Here is an 18079-nt window from a genome sequence, read left to right as displayed (position 1 = left end):
AAGAACTGCAGATTCGTTCTTCTCGTCTTTTTTGCATTAATATCCATTTAAATCACAATTTGACGCCCTCGTTTAAATGAATTGTTTTTTTAAATACCAAACAAATATAATTTGTTATTTCTATATGATAAGCTGGTCAGGCTTGATTAGAGTTCGATAAACCTCCTATTTGAACACACCCCATACAAACATGCATGTCAAGAGAAAGGAGGGATTATATAAATGGCATTTGGTTTCTTTACATTTCCCGTGCAAGGCAGTTCTGGAAACTGGATTTAAAACAACTTTACAAAATGGGAACTTTTACGAAAATCCTATTAGCTAGCATATGTGTTGCTTTCCTAGCTGTCAAGTGGACTGCACCCAGGTTTGATGCAGGTAAGTGAGACGCAACTGCAAGATCTAAAGTTAATGTGATTTTAGCTCTTGTAAAGTGTAGGTACTTATCTACAGTGCATTCAGAAAGTAGTGTATTCAGACCACTTTTTTCCCTCAGCAGTTTACACTCAATACCCCATAATGTCAAGGCGTAAACAGTTTTTTGCAAGTGTAGTCTATTCAGGGGCGTTGTTATATTATTATAACAATAATATTTATATTATTGTTATAATAATATTTCACATATGGGCATACTTAACATACATTTGTGAAAACCAGAAAACACATGTACATAACATATGTACAAATATCAAACTGAGCGAGTAATTGGTGATAATCTGACATGCTTTCCGCTTGTGACTGAAGCTTGAGCAGAGACAGATCACATTTATCCATGTTGTGAGGATGCATTGTGCAGTCGAGGTTCCACAAGTGATGAAATTATATGGTTTGAGTCAATGGTATAGTGTTAATGTATACCTACATGTACCCATGTAGGATTTTGTAACATTGTCACCTTGTGAAAAGCTACAACCACAGCTGATACTACAGCTTAATGAAGACAATATTTTGACATTTTATATGACTGCATTTTACAAATGGAGGATGAAATTTGATTTGTTTCAGATGTGCTCTGCATCTATAGACGTACAAAGGTGCATTATCCTGGAAGTGCAGTTTTGCCTGTAATCTCAGCAAACTCTTAACTTTCTTATCTTTTTACTTATCGTTTACGTGGAAATAACAGAAGGAGAAAGTGTGGTTGGTTGCACATTTAGCTGAATTTATAAAGGAAGAAAAAGGTACTGATGGTGTGCTCCTGTATCTTACCAAAATCTCAGTGACAGCAGGCCCAAAAGGAGTGATCAGGGCACTGAATGACTTGCTACTTGTTACCTAGACAGAAAAGAGTGTAGTATTAGGTTAATAAACACAATATCTGACCATTTTATCACAAAGATGGGACAGAGGATTGTGGCTATTTGTTCCAGCTCCTCCCACTTCAGGGTCAGAGTACACTATGGTTACCATGACCAATGAGTCAAAGTTGAGAAGCTTCAATATGTTGAAAAAACACATGATGGACTTTGATTGGATTGGTTTATCTTTTTATGGCAAAGGCCTAGGTGCTGAATGATTCTGGGGGAAATGGGGATCATGGTTGTATAGAACAGAGATTTCAAAAATTGATGTACTTTAATAAATGACTACATACAAATTGATACAAGTTTATATCATATACCTGTTGGCACAAATACCTGCCCTGGCAAAGCCCAGTATTGTTATCAAAATTTCAAAGACTGTATCAGTGGCACTCCAATTTAAATGTTTATTCATTTCCATCAACTCATCTGTGGTTACAGCACAATGAGTATGTCTTTTTGTTTTTGTGTGTTTCATGTGTCTCACAGAATCTCTCAGAGGTGCCAGGGTATTGGTGACTGGGGCCAGTACGGGTATTGGTGAACAAATGGCATATCACTATGCCTCCTTTGGAGCCCAGGTAGTAATTACAGCAAGGAGGGAGAAAGTGTTACAGCAGGTCAGTGAAATTGACTCAAAGCTCAAACTAATACATGTACATCGTTTCTGGCTATAGGTTAATTACAAACATTCTTCAGTTGGTTGAAGTGCCCGCATTAAGCCATAAGTGTTTTCTGTAGTCTTTCCTGCAACTGCAGTGGACAGTTGATTGATTCTTTCAGAGCTTTGCTTACAGGTGGCAGAGAAGTGCCTGAGTTTGGGAGCCCAGAAAGCATTCTACATAGCAGCAGACATGGCCAGTGAGTCAGACCCTGACAAAGTGGTAGATTTTGCTCTGGAAAAGCTCGGAGGGTTGGATTACCTGGTTCTCAACCACATTGGCCCGAGCCCCTTCAGCATGTGGGAGGGAGATGTGGAGCACACCAGGTGGCTGATGAAGGTAGTGCAGCGTTTTAATGGTCTATCAGCACATAAAAAGAGGGGAATCCACTGATATCTGTGTGTGTGTGTGTGTGTGTGTGTGTGTGTGTGTGTGTGTGTGTGCGTGTGTGCTTTCCAAAGGTCAACTTCTTCAGCTATATTCAGATGGCTTGGAAAGCTTTGGCCTCCCTTGAGCAAAGTAAAGGATCACTAGTGGTTGTTTCATCACTTTTAGGTAGGTTTACGTCATGATGACGACAGCAAACTATGAAACATACGTATACATACATTACATTATTTCTTGCAAACCTTTTCACCCATTAATTACAAATAATGAATAGTTTGGCCTCTATCTTTCACTTTAAAAAAATAATAATCATATATTATGAACTTTGTTTTTCATAACAAAGTTACAAAGTGTTTCCAAGGAAAAGAAAATAAAGAATACTTGGTCAGACCAGCCCATTTTGAAAACATGATGAAAAATGTTAAGTTTCGAAGTCCATTTTTTTTTACCTTGGACATAGCAGTTGACAAAACAATCTTACCTCAAGGTCTATTTAGTAGTTGTTTAAGAGTTTTCAATCATTTCACATGATCTTCATCGGCAGTCATTGAATTGTAGATATTCAAATTTCCATTTTTTTTCTGAGCACTTAGAGTTTTATACTAGACCTTAAAGTGTTCTGTCAAAGGACTAGTAAGAAACTCCACTCTATCTGCTGAATAAGATCATGTGATATGATCAAAAGCTCCAGAAAAGCTACTAATTAGATCTCAAGGTGAGATTGTTTTGCCAAACATTGAAAAATATTGAAATACGGAATCCACTGAAATATTTTAAAAACTGTATTTTCCTAATGTCACTTTTATTTGCTATTTCATGGCTTAGAATGTGCCACACATCATAGTAAGTCGTAAGGATTTGAGCTTGTCAAATCTCAAATCACTCACAAATCTGTGAGTACAAAAAAAGTATAAATGAGGCCTTTCTGCTTTCTGACAAAATTGTGCTGGAATTTTACAGGTAAAATGTCCAGTCCCTTCGTGGCACCGTATACCTCAACAAAATTTGCCTTGAATGGTTTCTTCGGGACCCTTCAGCATGAGCTGGCTATGAAGAGGAGCAATGTGTCCATCTCTATATGTACACTGGGGCTCATTGATACTGAAGCAGCTATGGAGAAAGTCAGGTTAGTCAATTATACAGTGAGTGTTATTAAGTCCAAACGCAAAGTGTCTCACAGCTACAGCAAAATGATCACTGATACTTTTATACTGATATGCTGCAAGTTATTTGGCGTCATTGTTACTACTGCTGTTATCCACAGTAGTTAAAAGCAGTATTTTTCTGTATCCTAGGGGAGTCACTAATGTACCAGCCTACCCTGCCAAAGAGGCTGCCTTGAACATCATCATTACAGGAGCTACAAGACAGCTGGAGCTCTTCTACCCTTGGTTCACCCACATTCTGACTCTTACCAAAGACTGGTTCCCTTCAATCATAAACTATATCATCCAGAACTCCTACAACTACAGCCCATGAGAAACATTTGTCTGTAGTATCATTATGCGTGTCCTAGATTCAGTATATGGGTTATTATTTGGTTTAGAGCTTTGATTTCATATTGATCATGTATTGATACACACTGGGCATGATGATGCTGTGGACAGCCCTTCAGTTCAGGTCCAGTCATAAAAAAGTCCACAGGGGAGAAAAGCGAGTAAGAAAAAGGATGTTCAACTGAAGAAAGGGGATGCATCTTCATTAACTGAGATTCAGTGGTGGTTGGAACATCAAACATTTGACATTACTCCAATTCTGTGGTAAAAAGGCTTGGTAAAAGAAGAAACAAATAAAAAAAAACATTATCTCCAAATCACACTTTATTTCTCTTTCTTGTAAAATGTTTTTCTTACAAAGTGTTTTGGGGGTACTTTTGCCCTCATTTGATAGTGAATAGCTGAGAGGTGACAGGAAGGAAGGGGAGAGAAAGGATGGGAATGACATGCAACAAAGGTTACCTGGCTGGAATTTAACCTGAGATGCTGTGATCAGAGTATAAAGTCTTAAAACACCCCATAAACAGGTTCAAAATTTAATTTAAAACTGATTGGAACAACCTTTGAACATTCATTATGATTTTTTTAAAATTAAGTTTATAATTAAAACATGCAGTCAGACACACTTATAAGAATCAAGTACATGCTCAATACCATACCTGTTGAAAAAGAGGCTTTATCTGAAAGGATTAGTACTTTAAATGTCCACATGAGGGCAGTAATGCCAAAGTAGTGAAGTAAGATTTCTTCATCCTATCTACAGCAACCAGTGAAGTCCATCCTCTGTTAAGAAAAAATCCTTAATAGCAAAGTATCACACATTTGATGGTGATGTAGCAGTTTGGTTTGAAATATTTATATCTGAAATACTGTAGTCTGGGTCTGAAAACTGGGTCCCATGTGTGCACAGTATGAATCATCTGATGTCTTTTTTTTTTTAAACCTCCATCACCATATCAATCCTCACCCTCCCTGTTCCTTTTCCTGTCTTCACTGTTCTCCACCCCTGAATTCATCTCCATCTCCATTCTTCTCTGTTTCTTCTTTCCAAAGCTGCCCGCAGTAGGCGTTGCAGACTTCCTACAGAGCAGGACTTTCTCAGTGGGTTCCTTTGTGTCTCTGTTCATCATCCCCCAAAAGCACCGCAGGCTTCCTGTGACGCTGTTGGCTCAATCCATCCTGGTGGTCTTTTCTTTATTGTAATACACCCTAGAGGTTGTACCCTGCTGATAGAGTGGATTTCTGCTGTAAAGTGAGTTGTCATTGTCAAAAACAAATGCCTCACTGAAAATTAGAGAGTGATTTGAAAAGTTGAGAAACAAAAAGAAGAGCACTTTCTCCTGGGTGTATATAAATGACTTTCCTAGAGCAAGAAGTGGCCTTGAATCTGCAATATAAAAGTTTGCACGTTCTCTTACACTTTGCAGTTTTCTTGTCGTATTTTGATTGATATGACTGATGGGGAGACGTCATTGGAATACATGTTCTCTTTGTCCTTATCTTGACACTGTTGATTTGAGAGGATTGTGGCGATGGTATAATCTCCCTGCAGATGCAGTGGAAAGAAAAAAAACCCTCTCTCCCTTCCTCTTCCTCTCTTCTGTCTCCCCCTCTCTGTCACACACACACAAATATGGTGGGGCCTACTGGGGAGGAGAGCAGGCATGGCCTGGGAGAACAGCCAGAAACACCTGCAAAAGATTAGTGTTCTTAATGCTAGGTAATAAATCCTCTCACCCTTCTCTAGCATCTCCATCTCCACCAAGCGTGGATCTTATAGGCTGAGGAGCATCCACCCACAACACTCACTGTAACACACAAAATATAGTATCACTGAAACCTCGATGCATCCATGGATGTATTTATTTTGTCTTTCTCAGTTATTATCCACTGCCGTGCATGCTGCAAATTAAACTACACTACACTTACATAATCACTATCCTGTTGGTTCAGTATCATGGAGGTTCTCCCCCAGGGTTTTAGACTGGGCTCTATATCAAGATCAAACATTTTCATTATGACTGCAAACAGCCAAGGCCAAGACCAAAGCTGAGGCTGGCTGCTTTACTGACTACACATAAAACTTGAAAGGTGGCAGACTGATTGGCCAATTGGACTCTTACTTAGGTTTGTAATGGAGGTTGAATTCTGCTTTAATATCCGTGATACAGCATATTATTAAACCTCTATGTCGACAGATAAAGAAAGACAATCTGTATATGTGCCACAGTTGTAAAATCAAATGACATGTAAAATAAGTCTATAACCTTTTTCCAGGTAGCGTACAGTGTGTCCTCGCTTTTATATTTGCACGTTTGCTGATGCAGCAGAAATGTCATGTTTCAGACCATAAATAGTCACCTATCCATGGCAATAGTACAGTGCACCTCAACCATCGTGCACCAGTCCCAATTTATGATTCTTTCTTGTCCTGCTTCTTTGAGCACAAAGGACACCCCTTCACAAATCTCCGTCCAGCTTCATCCATCAGTTACTTTGTAAGAAAAAAAGAGTGGCCTTGATGCACACACATACATTGTGTCATGCTTGTTCGCTGGTTTGTGTGTGTGTGTGTGTGTGACATTTATCACCCACCAGCTTGGGAATGGGTGACCAACTGGTGAGAATGGGACTCAGGAGCCTCCTGTGTGAAGGTAGAAGTGGGGATGGCAGAGTAAACCATGAGTTTAAAGAAAATATTCACATTCACAACATGCACATCCAACTGACTTCAATGAAGGTGTGTTGGAAAATGTCACTTCTGTCCTCTGAAAAAAGAAAGAAATCCTGCACACTGTTGTTGCTCAGCATCACTATTTATTAATCATACTAATGTTTCGGTCTCTCTTTAGACCTTCACATTAGTATGATTAATAAATAGTGATGCTGAGCAAGAACAGTGTGCGGATTTCTTTCGTTTTCAGAGTAAACCATGAACAAGAGGTAACACACAGATGTATTATAGCTGTATGCTGGTGTAAGCCTACAATGTGACACAGGGAGACAGTACTCCTGGAAAGAAGATGAAAGGAGCAATTGAAAGCAATTACTCAAAGGAACTTCACACACAAAACAATATATAATTACTGTAATTTTATTGGTCTCTCAACTGTACTGTTTTAAGTCAAATGCATTCATAAAATGATCTCATTTGGTCATTAAAGAAATAGTTCAACATTTGTTAATCCGCTTATTCACTTTCTTACCGAGAGAAGATTGATAACACTCTTATGTATGTACAGTGTACTGTATATGTAGCTGGAGGCAGCCGCCAGTTAGCTTAGCTTAGCATAAAGACCGGTAACTTCCTTGAGTCTCCACTGGTTGCCTGGCAACTGGTCTCTGCTAAGAAATATCCAGCACATATACCCCCTAATATGGCAAATTAACGTTCTTACACTTCAGTTTTTGTACAAATTAAACAAATGAGATATATCATGTTAATTATTGAGTTTTAGAGGTGCTGATAGGCATATAATAGTGAAGTATGTCTGTAAGTGTACTCTAGTTGCTTGTATCATAATGCTGCTGCATAAAACAAATATGTGAACGTGCACTGTATAATGCAAGTAGGTTAGTCTTAGTAGGCAAGAATTGTAGGCTACTGATAGAAGAATCAAATAAATATTTTGCAAATTGTCTGTGGAATAAATGTTATCTAAAATCAAATTTCCTTCATTTATCGGCTCTTCAAGTTGAAACCAGCTATTGATCTATGTAGTGGTGTGAGCCGATTAATTTTGAAAAGAATGTTAATCTTTCTGAATACTGAGCTTGTGCATGACCTCTGAAAAGTTTTCACAAAACATTGAGCTATGATAACAAAAGGAGAGAGTGAGCAAGAGAGACAGAGGGGGGAGCCTATGAAAGGGAGCGTCAGTGTGAATAAAAACTGTGGGTGTGAGAGGTGGCTGAGGTGGCCCTGTGACCCCTGACCTCCTTCCCCCAGGTCCATTCAGAGCAGCACAATGGTTGACACCTGTGTCCTTTCAGTACTGGCACTATTATTATTTACATCAGTCAGTGGGAGAGAGAGGGAAAGACAGAAAGAGGCCAGAGGTGCTGTGAAGCAGAGTGCACCAGCCTTATGCCAACAACACCCCCTCTTCCCCTCTCTCTTTCAAAGACAGGTGCCCTCCTATCTCTCTCTCGCCCTCTCTCTTTCCCTCTCTTTCCCTCTCTCCATCTGTCTGCCAGTCTCTTCCTCTTTAATTATTTCAGATAACTCCAAACACATCGGCGGAAGGAGAGGATCCACAAAGAGGAGAGACAGGGTGTTTTTACATCCTGTACCTAATGGTCTGACATTGCTCTATCCCTGCTCTTCTGTATCACCATTAACACAGAGGGCATCAGCTTGAGTTGGGGGGGGGTGAAAACGTTAATGCCCACATGTTAGCAGAAATACACTTTTAACTCCTAAAATTTTTGCTGCTGATTTCTCTTTACATAATTCCGCACCTGCACCAAAACAGTTTCTGCTGCATCTGAAATGATTGAATATAGAGTCATATACGGAGACCAGAGTGTATGTACGAGTTTAATGACGTTCGCAGGACAATCCTTTCGTTATGTTCTTGTCATTTATCCCTCTCTTGCTGATCAGGCTGGTGGGGAGAGTCACAGGGAGCATGGGTGGCAGGCTGGGGGTTACATGAATTCTTCTTTTTTTCATTGGGGGAGAGAAAGCCCAATTAACAAAGGATAAGAAGTGAACCGTAAACACCCTCAACAAGGCCCAACAAACCTAAAAGAACAAGAGCTCTCTCTCTCTCTCTCTCTCTCCCCCTTCTGCTGACCACTCGTCCTCCCCCCTCTTGCTTGTTCACTCTCTCTTCCACTTCCCTCACAAAAGGAAGGCTCAGAGCTTACAAAGTGCCAATTAACACTGAATGTTTGCCCCTCGCACCTCCCTCTCTGAACTGCTGACAGCTCTGGTGTTTGGGTTAATACCAAAGGCCTGCAAAGAATTATAATTCTCCTCCTTGCCCCATCCCCCTTTCTCTCCCTTTCCTATCCTTTTATTTTGTTTCCAATGGGGTGGTTTTACAGTTCAATGCACAGTCAAAGGGTGATATAAAATGACTTTCCAAAGAATTTCATTTGGGGAGAGAAGAGGGGCTGTGTTGCATCGGGGCAGCCAGGGGCAGCCAGGGGCACGACCAGGGATGGGGGGGGGGGCACAAAAATATTTGTATCATGTGTTGATCATACTCTTGTTTCCTTCTTTACAAGAATAAATTATCTTTCACTCAAATTTCTGTCACTAAAGAAGACATATGAGTTCTCTATTTAGGCTTTGTTTGCTATTTCCCCATTCATCATCAGCACATTGTATGCAAAAAATAATGCAAACATGACCTGAGGTAACACACGAGTAAACACACACATACCCTTACTCACTCATTGAAGCTGTAGGTCCCACTTGAGATGAAGATATATAGCCTTATGGATCCTGCTAGATCACAATATAGTTTGAAAACAACATGCTAAATAACTTGCATGCAAAGGGAAACTGTGCCAATTTTACACATCTAAGTCTGTTTACAGGTCTCGGGGAGTACTACTGCCGATGTGAAAAAGTTGTAGCTACAGAGGGAGCTGCGCAAAGTCTGAGAAATTGCTTCAAGTGACTCAAGTCACTTAGTATTGGTTGGGTCTGAAGACTACAAGTTTGAAAATGAAAAAAATCTGGGGGTGTGGAGTTAAAAAGAAGTGAGTTTACCAGACCTCTATAGCCCGCTCCTTATCTCTGCTTGAGGCTAGCGGCTCGAGGCTACATTAGGCGCTACTAGCATAACGCACCAGGATCTCTGACTCAAATGCCGGCTGTTGAGTTACATTTTAGGTAATGTAGGTGCCAGGTTTTGACAAGGAAGAAGAATGCGTGGAATAAAAAAGATGTGATCTCTATTTCTGCTGCATCAATCAGCAATAAAACAAACAGTTGCTCTATTTAATACTCTCAGGGGTTTTGCTACAGCCTTTTTCTTCGTCTGGTATGACCATTAGCTTATGGCGGCTAATGTTAGCAAAATTAAGCTAGATGTGCTGTGTAACTGACTTTACTGAGTCACTACATTAGCACACTTGTCATATGTGTATGACTCTACTGCTCTGTTCTATAAATTGTTTTAACAATATGGGTTTTAGCATTTACCATGATCACATAATTATTACTAGTGGCCACAGTGGCAACTGTTTAACAAAGGTTACATAGCTTTGCTTTAAGGATATTAATTACCCTACTTTATTATTTTTCAGAAGATGAACAAGAGCTTTATAGTGAATGCCTTCCTGTTAGGAAGTCATCTGTTGGCCCTACAAAAGATTGCGAGTGGTACTGGTGGTGTGGAACCAAGCCAGACTGGCTTTATTTACATTCAAGTAAGGGGAGCTGAGCAGAGAGCTGACATGACCTGACACGGTTCATGGTTCCACCAGTGAGGGCTGGCTGGGCCTCCACCTCAACCCTGAGACCCCAGGGTCAAAATGCTCTGAAGGTGACTGGAGAGACATGTGACTCTGGGCTCTGCTTTAAATCCTGAATTCTGGGATTTACTTAAGATAATGGGAACGCAAAATGGGAACGTATAACTTGGGGCGATAGACGAAGAATTGACATGGGAGTAAAAAAAAACAGTATGCATGCGTAAGGAATCAGATTTCCACATTTCCAGACATATGATCAAGCTACAGCATATCATTTTTATCTGAAGATTTATTTGGAAACAGGTGCTCCTCTGGCTGAGCTGCCAGGCAGTGAAGGAACACTCAGTCTCCTCTCTGTAACATCTGATTCACATGAACTACACTTTCTGCTTGCCAAATGACAGAACCAAAGGTCAGTGATGTGGCTGTGTCAAATGGGGGTCGTGAGAAAAGCAGAAAGGAGCACGTGCCTAGAATTAGATGAATGTCAAAATTTGCTCTGCTTCTTTCTCAAGAACGGACACATGTGAGAGGACTCACTTTGACCTAAGTGCAATTGCAGGTCTCTCTCAGTGAAACAGGGTTTCCTCTTTCCTTCATTTCAACATTCTTCTCTTTTTTCCCCTAAATCGTGCATCCTTTATTCCTCCCGAACCCATAGGAATTTCCTTCGATGGGACCATGATGTGAGCGGTGTGTGGAGGTCTGGAGTATGTGTGACCCTATCATCGCTGAGCAGAACAAAGTACACCGGCCACGGGGGCTGAAAAGCCCTGCGGGACCCAAATCTGGCTCAGGATCCAGGACCGTTCTGCACCACATTGGATCTCGGGCTGTAACTCACCCTCTGTCTGTGGTTTGGGATGGTTTGGAGGTAGGGGTGAACTGCAGGTCAGCCATGGAAAAGTTTGCTTTATTGTCTGTCTCAGAGAATGAAGGATAGAGGGAAGAGAGGAAGAGAGAGAGAGAGAGAGAGAGAGAGAGAGAGAGAGAGAGAGAGAGAAGGATGGTAGGCGGGAGAGGAGAGAGGTTGGTGGTTGAGCAAGAGGGGAGAAGAACAGGGAGGAAGAGGAATGTATTAAAAATTTTGACAGAAGAAGAGATTTTGACATGTAGGTAAATGGAGAGAAAAAATGTAAAAAGTCTGAAGGTAGAGAGGTGGACAATCTAATTCCACACGTCAGTCTCCCTCATCTGTGATTTTCAGCTTTTCCATATGGCAGGCTGAAAGACAGTTTCCCCTCAGCAGTATGGCTGTATGCACATGGCTATCTTTAAAGCTGAGCCAATACCCTTGACACAGAATTTATATCAAATGGTAAATCAAAAGCAACTCTTCCAGTATGTATGTGCTCTACACTATAAGTTTAGGGCTTATGAAAGTTATATTGAGTGCACTTGACAGTTTTGAAATGTCGCACAGAATAGCACTGATAGGGGCACTCACACACAATGGAGAGAATATGAACCTATCATACACATAAACAGATTTGTGAGAAATCTGAGTTCTCTAGGTTATCAAATGAGATGATTTCTACCAGATTTTGGGTGTCAAAGTTCTTCGCTGAAAGTGATTGATGAGTGCTCAGTAATTGTCCATTGTGAGGAGATGTCAGAGGGAGACTGCATGTCACCTCGCAGTGAGAGTAAAAGAGCCGGCAAATGGAAGTGATTACATCTAATACTCTCCATCTGGGAGTGATTGCCTCAGAAGACAAGTTTCAAAGAGGAGTATGGCGGGGAGAAAAGAAAGAGGCAACAGTAATTTGCACAGGATTTACAAATCTCCTGAATCAAATTTGGGAATCTTTGCGCACATCTTTTCCCTCAAGATAATCACTCATGAAATGCACGCACACATACATAAACAACTCCGCACAAATATCTCACACTATTCTATTGCACAGATGTATTTATGCCTGTAAAATAGCGTGTTGCACAAACTCTAACAATCCCAGAGAATAATGTGGTAATATTCACTGCAGCACATTTGATTGTGAGGCTCACACATCAATACTCAATATATCTCGCTGTCTGTCTGTGAGCAATCACATACCACCCAAGAAATGGTTGCCTGTGTGTCAGAGTTGAGCTGGAGCCAGGTCAGAAGTGATCAAAGACTGCTGAGAGAGAGAGAGAGAGAGAGAGAGAGAGAGAGAGAGAGAGAGAAAGAGGGTTATCTGGTCCCAATTACGTTCAATCATGGGAAATGGGCAAAGTGCAAAGCGAGAGAGATCTTCATGATGAGAGCAGGAGGCCAGATGAGCCGAGGTGGTCTGCCGACATTTCTGACTTCACAGAGAAGACGGGAAAATGAAGATTGGGACTCTAGTCAAGATTTTTCCCCTTTTTTATTTGGAGTATTTTCTCCATGTTTTTTTTTGTGTGGGTCACAGTGACATTGATGTTACTGCTATTTTATTTTCATTCAGAATTTTTCACATTTGGACTAGAGATAAATGACAAGAACATGATGAAAGGAGTGTCTTGCCAACGTCAAACAAGACGTACATTGCAGAAGAAATTCAAAAACACATAAATACATAAAAGTGGATAAAATCTGACAAATCAAACTACATGTCTGAAAAAAAAAATCAAGAATTCAAGAAAAATATAAAATAAAAAAGTGTGTTAGGATTGTTGGTTTGATCCATGTTGTTACAAACATAAATGCTTGCACCACGCCACATTACAAACTAGCTATTGCTACTACTATCTACGTATATTTCATCATGAGTTACACACTGACAAATGAGCAGTACAATAAAATGTTATTTAACATTCTTTTCACAACATTAAAGTTACAGTGTTGGGCAGTGATGCTGTAATGCATCACAGTAAGTTTTTTTTAATATTACTGGTTTGTGTATTGTATTTGATCAGTTTATACATGGATGCTTTGGCAAAATTATTTTCAATACTTTCATGACAATAAAAGCAATTGAATTGAATTGAATGTGATTACTTTTTTCAGTAACGAGTACTGTAAGGGGATTTGAAATTCAGTAAAGTACTATCCCCTACTTCGTCAGTTTGGGGGTCGATGTTTGCCTTCTTTCCAGTATTTTCATGGAGGGTTGAGATCAATTTGGTCTCTGTGGTTAGATTTACAGACTGATCCAGTAGTTACATGCTGGCTTAGTGCGGGGGCAGGAGGTGTGGGGAAACAGTTAGCTACCATCAAAAGAGGAGCCTCCAAGTAAGTCCAAAGTTGACATGTTGTATGTTCATAGCTGGTAACGCTACATTCAGCTATCACCTGGTTTACTTCACAGTTGGAGGGTGAGGGACAAAACTTCATAACTGAAATCACATTTAGTCATCCTGTTTTTTAAGTAAAAAATAATGTCAACATGTTTTTTAAATGTACTGTTAATAGTTTTTTATTATTAAATTGAAGAAAAAAGGTCTCTGGGGAAATTTCAGAAATTATCCTTTTAGTCTCCTCTCTCTAGAGGGGCGTGTTGGTATCTGTGTTTGATTGACAGCAGCTGGCAGGCTGCCAGAGTGCCCGTATTATACTGTGGAGATCGAGAGATAAAGTAAACAAACTTGCACGTGTAGTTAGTGGTATTGAAGAGTAAAGCCTGGTTTATGCTTGACGCAGTGTCCCCGCCCGAGGGTCCGCGGGCGATGTCATCACGCTTTTTGCGTCAGGCCGCAAGCTGTCATGGAGCTTGGCCATGCACCTCTGAAGTTTTGTAAGTAGGTGCCCAGGGCGCACAGTGCGCTTTTCATTTCAAAATGGACGCCGAAGCTGGCTGAGCAGGTTCACCTCTACAAACACATCTACTACCCTTCTTTGAGAGACCACAGGGACAGCCAAATCACTCAGTAAATGGAGAGAGACCGCAACCACACTGGCAAAAGATAAGTCATTTTGTAGGAAAGTGTGGAAAAGTTTGTAGGATCGCCATGTTGGATAATGACATTCTTCCTGTAACACTCGCTGGCTTCTTGCTTATTCACAGGATATTTTGTTTGTACACCCCCGGACATGTCGGAGAATACTGCAACCAAAATTCGCACTGAGCATAAACGCCTCTGTGCGTGCTCGCAGCTCTGCGTAGGCCCGTGCCACGGCGTCTCGTGCGAGTATAAACAAAGCTTAAGGACCACACCAGCATCTAACCAGACTGAAGTGACATTTGCAGGTACGTGAGCACTGAGCAGCTAATCTAGCCTGCCAAGTGATGTTAGCAGTGCACATTTCCACGGTGAATGATTGTTTGGTCGCTTCAACAAGCTAAGGTGCAGGACATGATGTGTGGTCATGCTTGTAAGTTAGATAAGAAGGAGACTTTAGCATGAAGCTAATGTGGGTTGTGCAGAGTCTGTGGCTCTTGTGTTGTGTTGCTGTTGTCTGGCATCATTGTGACCATCTGCTCTGCCTGACTGAAGCATGACATTATTGCTTTATGCAAGATTTGATTGGCTGTATCGAAATAAGGTCTCCATCTACGTAGACTGATACCTAATGGTATTCTGTTGAACAAATGCAAAACTATGGGGTGCCATCATAAAACCAAAAAATATAATATATAAATTTCTCCCCTTTGGTTTCAGATTTTTTTCTCAAAGGAAAACGCTGGAAAAGTGATTTACAGAGTAGATATGTATGCTGTAGCAGACAAAAAAAAAAGCAATTTCATTTCATTTCATTTTAAAATAGCTGTTGGCTGGCTGCTTGTTAAACCACAATGTCTTGTTTCCTTTTTATGTGTGAAATAAATAATAATTATTATTATTATATAATAATACATTTAAATAATTAACTGTCGATAATATGTGATAATCTAATGATAAGTTAAGAAAACTTTAAAAGATGACCAAGCTCAAACAAAGGCTTCTCTTGTGTAAACTGAACAGACCACATTTCCCCACCTAATGAATACTGATAAAGTGAGAGGAGATAACCAAACAGGCATAACAAAAGGGATTTCTTTCACTGAGGGTTTCACTCTGATTTGTCAAGTGGTCTCTTCTCCCCCTCTGATTGGTCAAGGGCGCTCACCAAAGAATGCCAACAAAAAAGTGACCCTCCAGTGAGCACCTCCTCCCTCAAAACCCTCCATCCCCCACCTCCCTGCTCCTTGTCCCTCACCCATCCCCCTTCCATCTACCCGCCCCCCCTATCCCTCCACCACCCCTCTTTCTCTCATTCTCTCCCAGTTGCCTCACGGCTTGCTGTGACCCATCTTGCACCTCCTGAAGCCCACAACAGACGCTTGGTGTGTGAAGAAGGTCAGGAGTTCAGGCTTGGCTGAGGCTCCATCCCTCCCTCTGCACAGAGGAGGCCTGCCCTGCGGGTTTATAATTATCTGCCGTTGGCATTCAGCACAGGTTCAAGCACAGTGCAAGCGCTGGCACCAGCGTGGGGGGATGCGCTTGGCTACACACTTGGTGATTAGTTGTCCCTAATTGTCAGTTCCTTGTTCCTTTTTACCTTTCTCTCCCTCTCTCTGTCTCTCTCCCCCTCACCAGTTAGAACATCTTTACATAAAACTTGGTGCTTGGTATATTGTCCCAAAAATGCACTCGGCTGTGCTTCTTTTCTGCTTCATTATTCGTTGGATGAGTCTTGCAGCATTTTAGAATTCCTCTCAAAAAAGAACAAAAGTCTCCTTTCTGGCATCTGGACAGGTTCCTTCTCTCAGATTCATACATCCACTAACTCACTGATCTCACAAGAACATGCAGTGCCTATCTATCAACACACCACCAAATTTTTCTTCTCACAGACAGACACAGGTAAATTCCAAGGGTTGAATAGCCTTTATTCTTGACTCAGTAATGGATATGGTTTTACTTTCCATTGCTTTTTATGATAAATTGAAACGTGTAAGTGACTAATTTAAGGTTATCCTCATAGTAGGATGGCTGCTGAGATGACACACTGGAGAGTAGGCTTTCTAAACCTCACTGATGGCAGATGCAAGACGTACGCCATAAAATCATGGGGACAGACATGGGGAAACCAGGTGGCCATGAAGCTGTCGTATTATTGTCTAAATGTGTTTATGTCTTTGACAAAAATAACTATTCTTCATACTCACCTCAAACTTGTGGTGTTTTCTTCTCAAAATATAGCAGGAGCGTGTGCTTTGCATGCTTTGATCAGTTCCTGCAATTTGAATGTATTTTCATTATTAAAATGGATACAAATCTTTCTCTCTGAAATGTTGTATACATACTTTATCCTGTGATTCACTTAATTTTCCCCCCAGTTTTTGTGGAGCAACTGAGACGGTTTCAAAGGTGAGTGTGTGTTTTCCATCAGGCATTTATATTGGCACTGACAGGCAGTGTGATAAATGACATTGGATAAATCCATTCCTCAATGCCTTCAGAGATGTCTCCGCGCCATTAGTCACTCACACCAGAGATCTCTGCAAGAGTCCATCATTGCTGCTCTGAGAAACACATCTGCAGACCTTGAGACAGACCCTGAAATGGGCTGACAACTGAACCAATACTGTTGGGGGCTGTTGGAGGAAAAGAAAGAGAGGAACAGCAGTCAGGCAGATGTGGGGCCTGGATGGCTGCCAAGCAGTGCGCCGTCATCCTACAGCAGACCCTTCATCTCAATATGAGCGAGGGAGAACGAGAGAGAGATGTGGAAAACAGCAGGGAGTAGGAGGAGGAAAAGGGGGACATGGATAGATTTTGTACAAAGGCTCCATGACCATTCCTTCATCTGAGAACATCCTCCAAAGCTCTTGGCATCATTACACCGTGACTGCACACCCACAGTTCAATCAGCAGTTCCAGCTGATGTTAAGAAGAAAAAACAAAATTGAATTTGAAATAATGTATTGTGCAAACACCTCACTGAATGCAGCACCTTGACTAGCCTCCTATTCTTTGACATTTTAGTGGAAAGTAGAACTAGTCCTTTGAGCCTTCCATAAAAATCTATATTTAACACATGCACAGATGGTTGGAATAAAACCCACATTTGCCCCTCTTCCCCTCTGTTTTTGGTGTGAGGAAGAAGTTGAGATTTTTGCCAATTTCCAAGAGCTGTGTGAGATGAGACATGGACTTTTGACAGGTGTTTGTTTGAATATCAAACAGAGCTGTGGAGGCCTACAGATGGCAGGCAGATTGCATTCCAGACAGGGGCTTCAGTCTGGGGCTAGAGCGGTGGAGGAGAGCCCATCTTTGCTCCTTGATGGTTCTCCAGGGGGGATGGATGTACAAACCTCTCGTCTGCATGACTATCATCATCATCATCATCATCATGGCCTTCACCACTGGAACAGACGTCTGTAGACAGTCTGTCCACTCTGGAACAGCCCAGCACTTTGTTTTTCCATGAGCTGTGTGCAGTGATGGGCTCAGTGTTGGGTCACAAACAACAAGACTGCAATTTATTGTCTGATGTTTGTTTTTGTTTATTTGGCAATATCTATGAAAGTGAATTTTGAACCAAAACACTTGAATTTGTAGAACGTGAATGTATTTAATCATGTAACATAATATTTTGGTTTTAATGGTCATGTCTGAAAGACATTTGTTTTTTGTTTTTTTACAGGAAATAATAATAATTCAGAGAAAATGTTGAACTTCACTGTGATGGGTTACATGGAGACCTCAGCTCTTGGTAGTGACATGTGACTAGAGACAATGTTTAATGTTTGACTACATACAGGTTAGGGTTAGAGATATACAATTTACAGTATTGAAGAGACAGCGAAGGCCAAGGGTAAAATTATTACCCAAACTATCAGTTGTAAACATTCATCACTGTTTACAGACTTCCTACTTCAACTTTGACCTACCATACTTGGGTTGTGAA

The 18079-nt window shown here is 40.9% G+C and overlaps 1 protein-coding gene across 1 annotated transcript; it reads left to right on the top strand.

Annotated features, from left to right (window-relative positions):
* Positions 1-40: 40 nt before the first annotated feature.
* Positions 41-4168, top strand: hsd11b1la (hydroxysteroid (11-beta) dehydrogenase 1-like a). The gene is made up of 6 exons (XM_044199104.1): positions 41-378; positions 1791-1921; positions 2099-2302; positions 2425-2518; positions 3311-3476; positions 3646-4168. Exons 1-6 carry the CDS (start codon positions 195-197, stop codon positions 3827-3829), a joined length of 963 nt encoding a protein of 320 aa, XP_044055039.1. The 5' UTR covers positions 41-194; the 3' UTR covers positions 3830-4168.
* Positions 4169-18079: the final 13911 nt, after the last annotated feature.

Source organism: Siniperca chuatsi, linkage group LG6 (assembly GCF_020085105.1).
Source record: "Siniperca chuatsi isolate FFG_IHB_CAS linkage group LG6, ASM2008510v1, whole genome shotgun sequence".
NCBI classification, from domain to species: domain Eukaryota; kingdom Metazoa; phylum Chordata; class Actinopteri; order Centrarchiformes; family Sinipercidae; genus Siniperca; species Siniperca chuatsi.
This window is presented reverse-complemented; position numbering and strand designations above follow the sequence as displayed.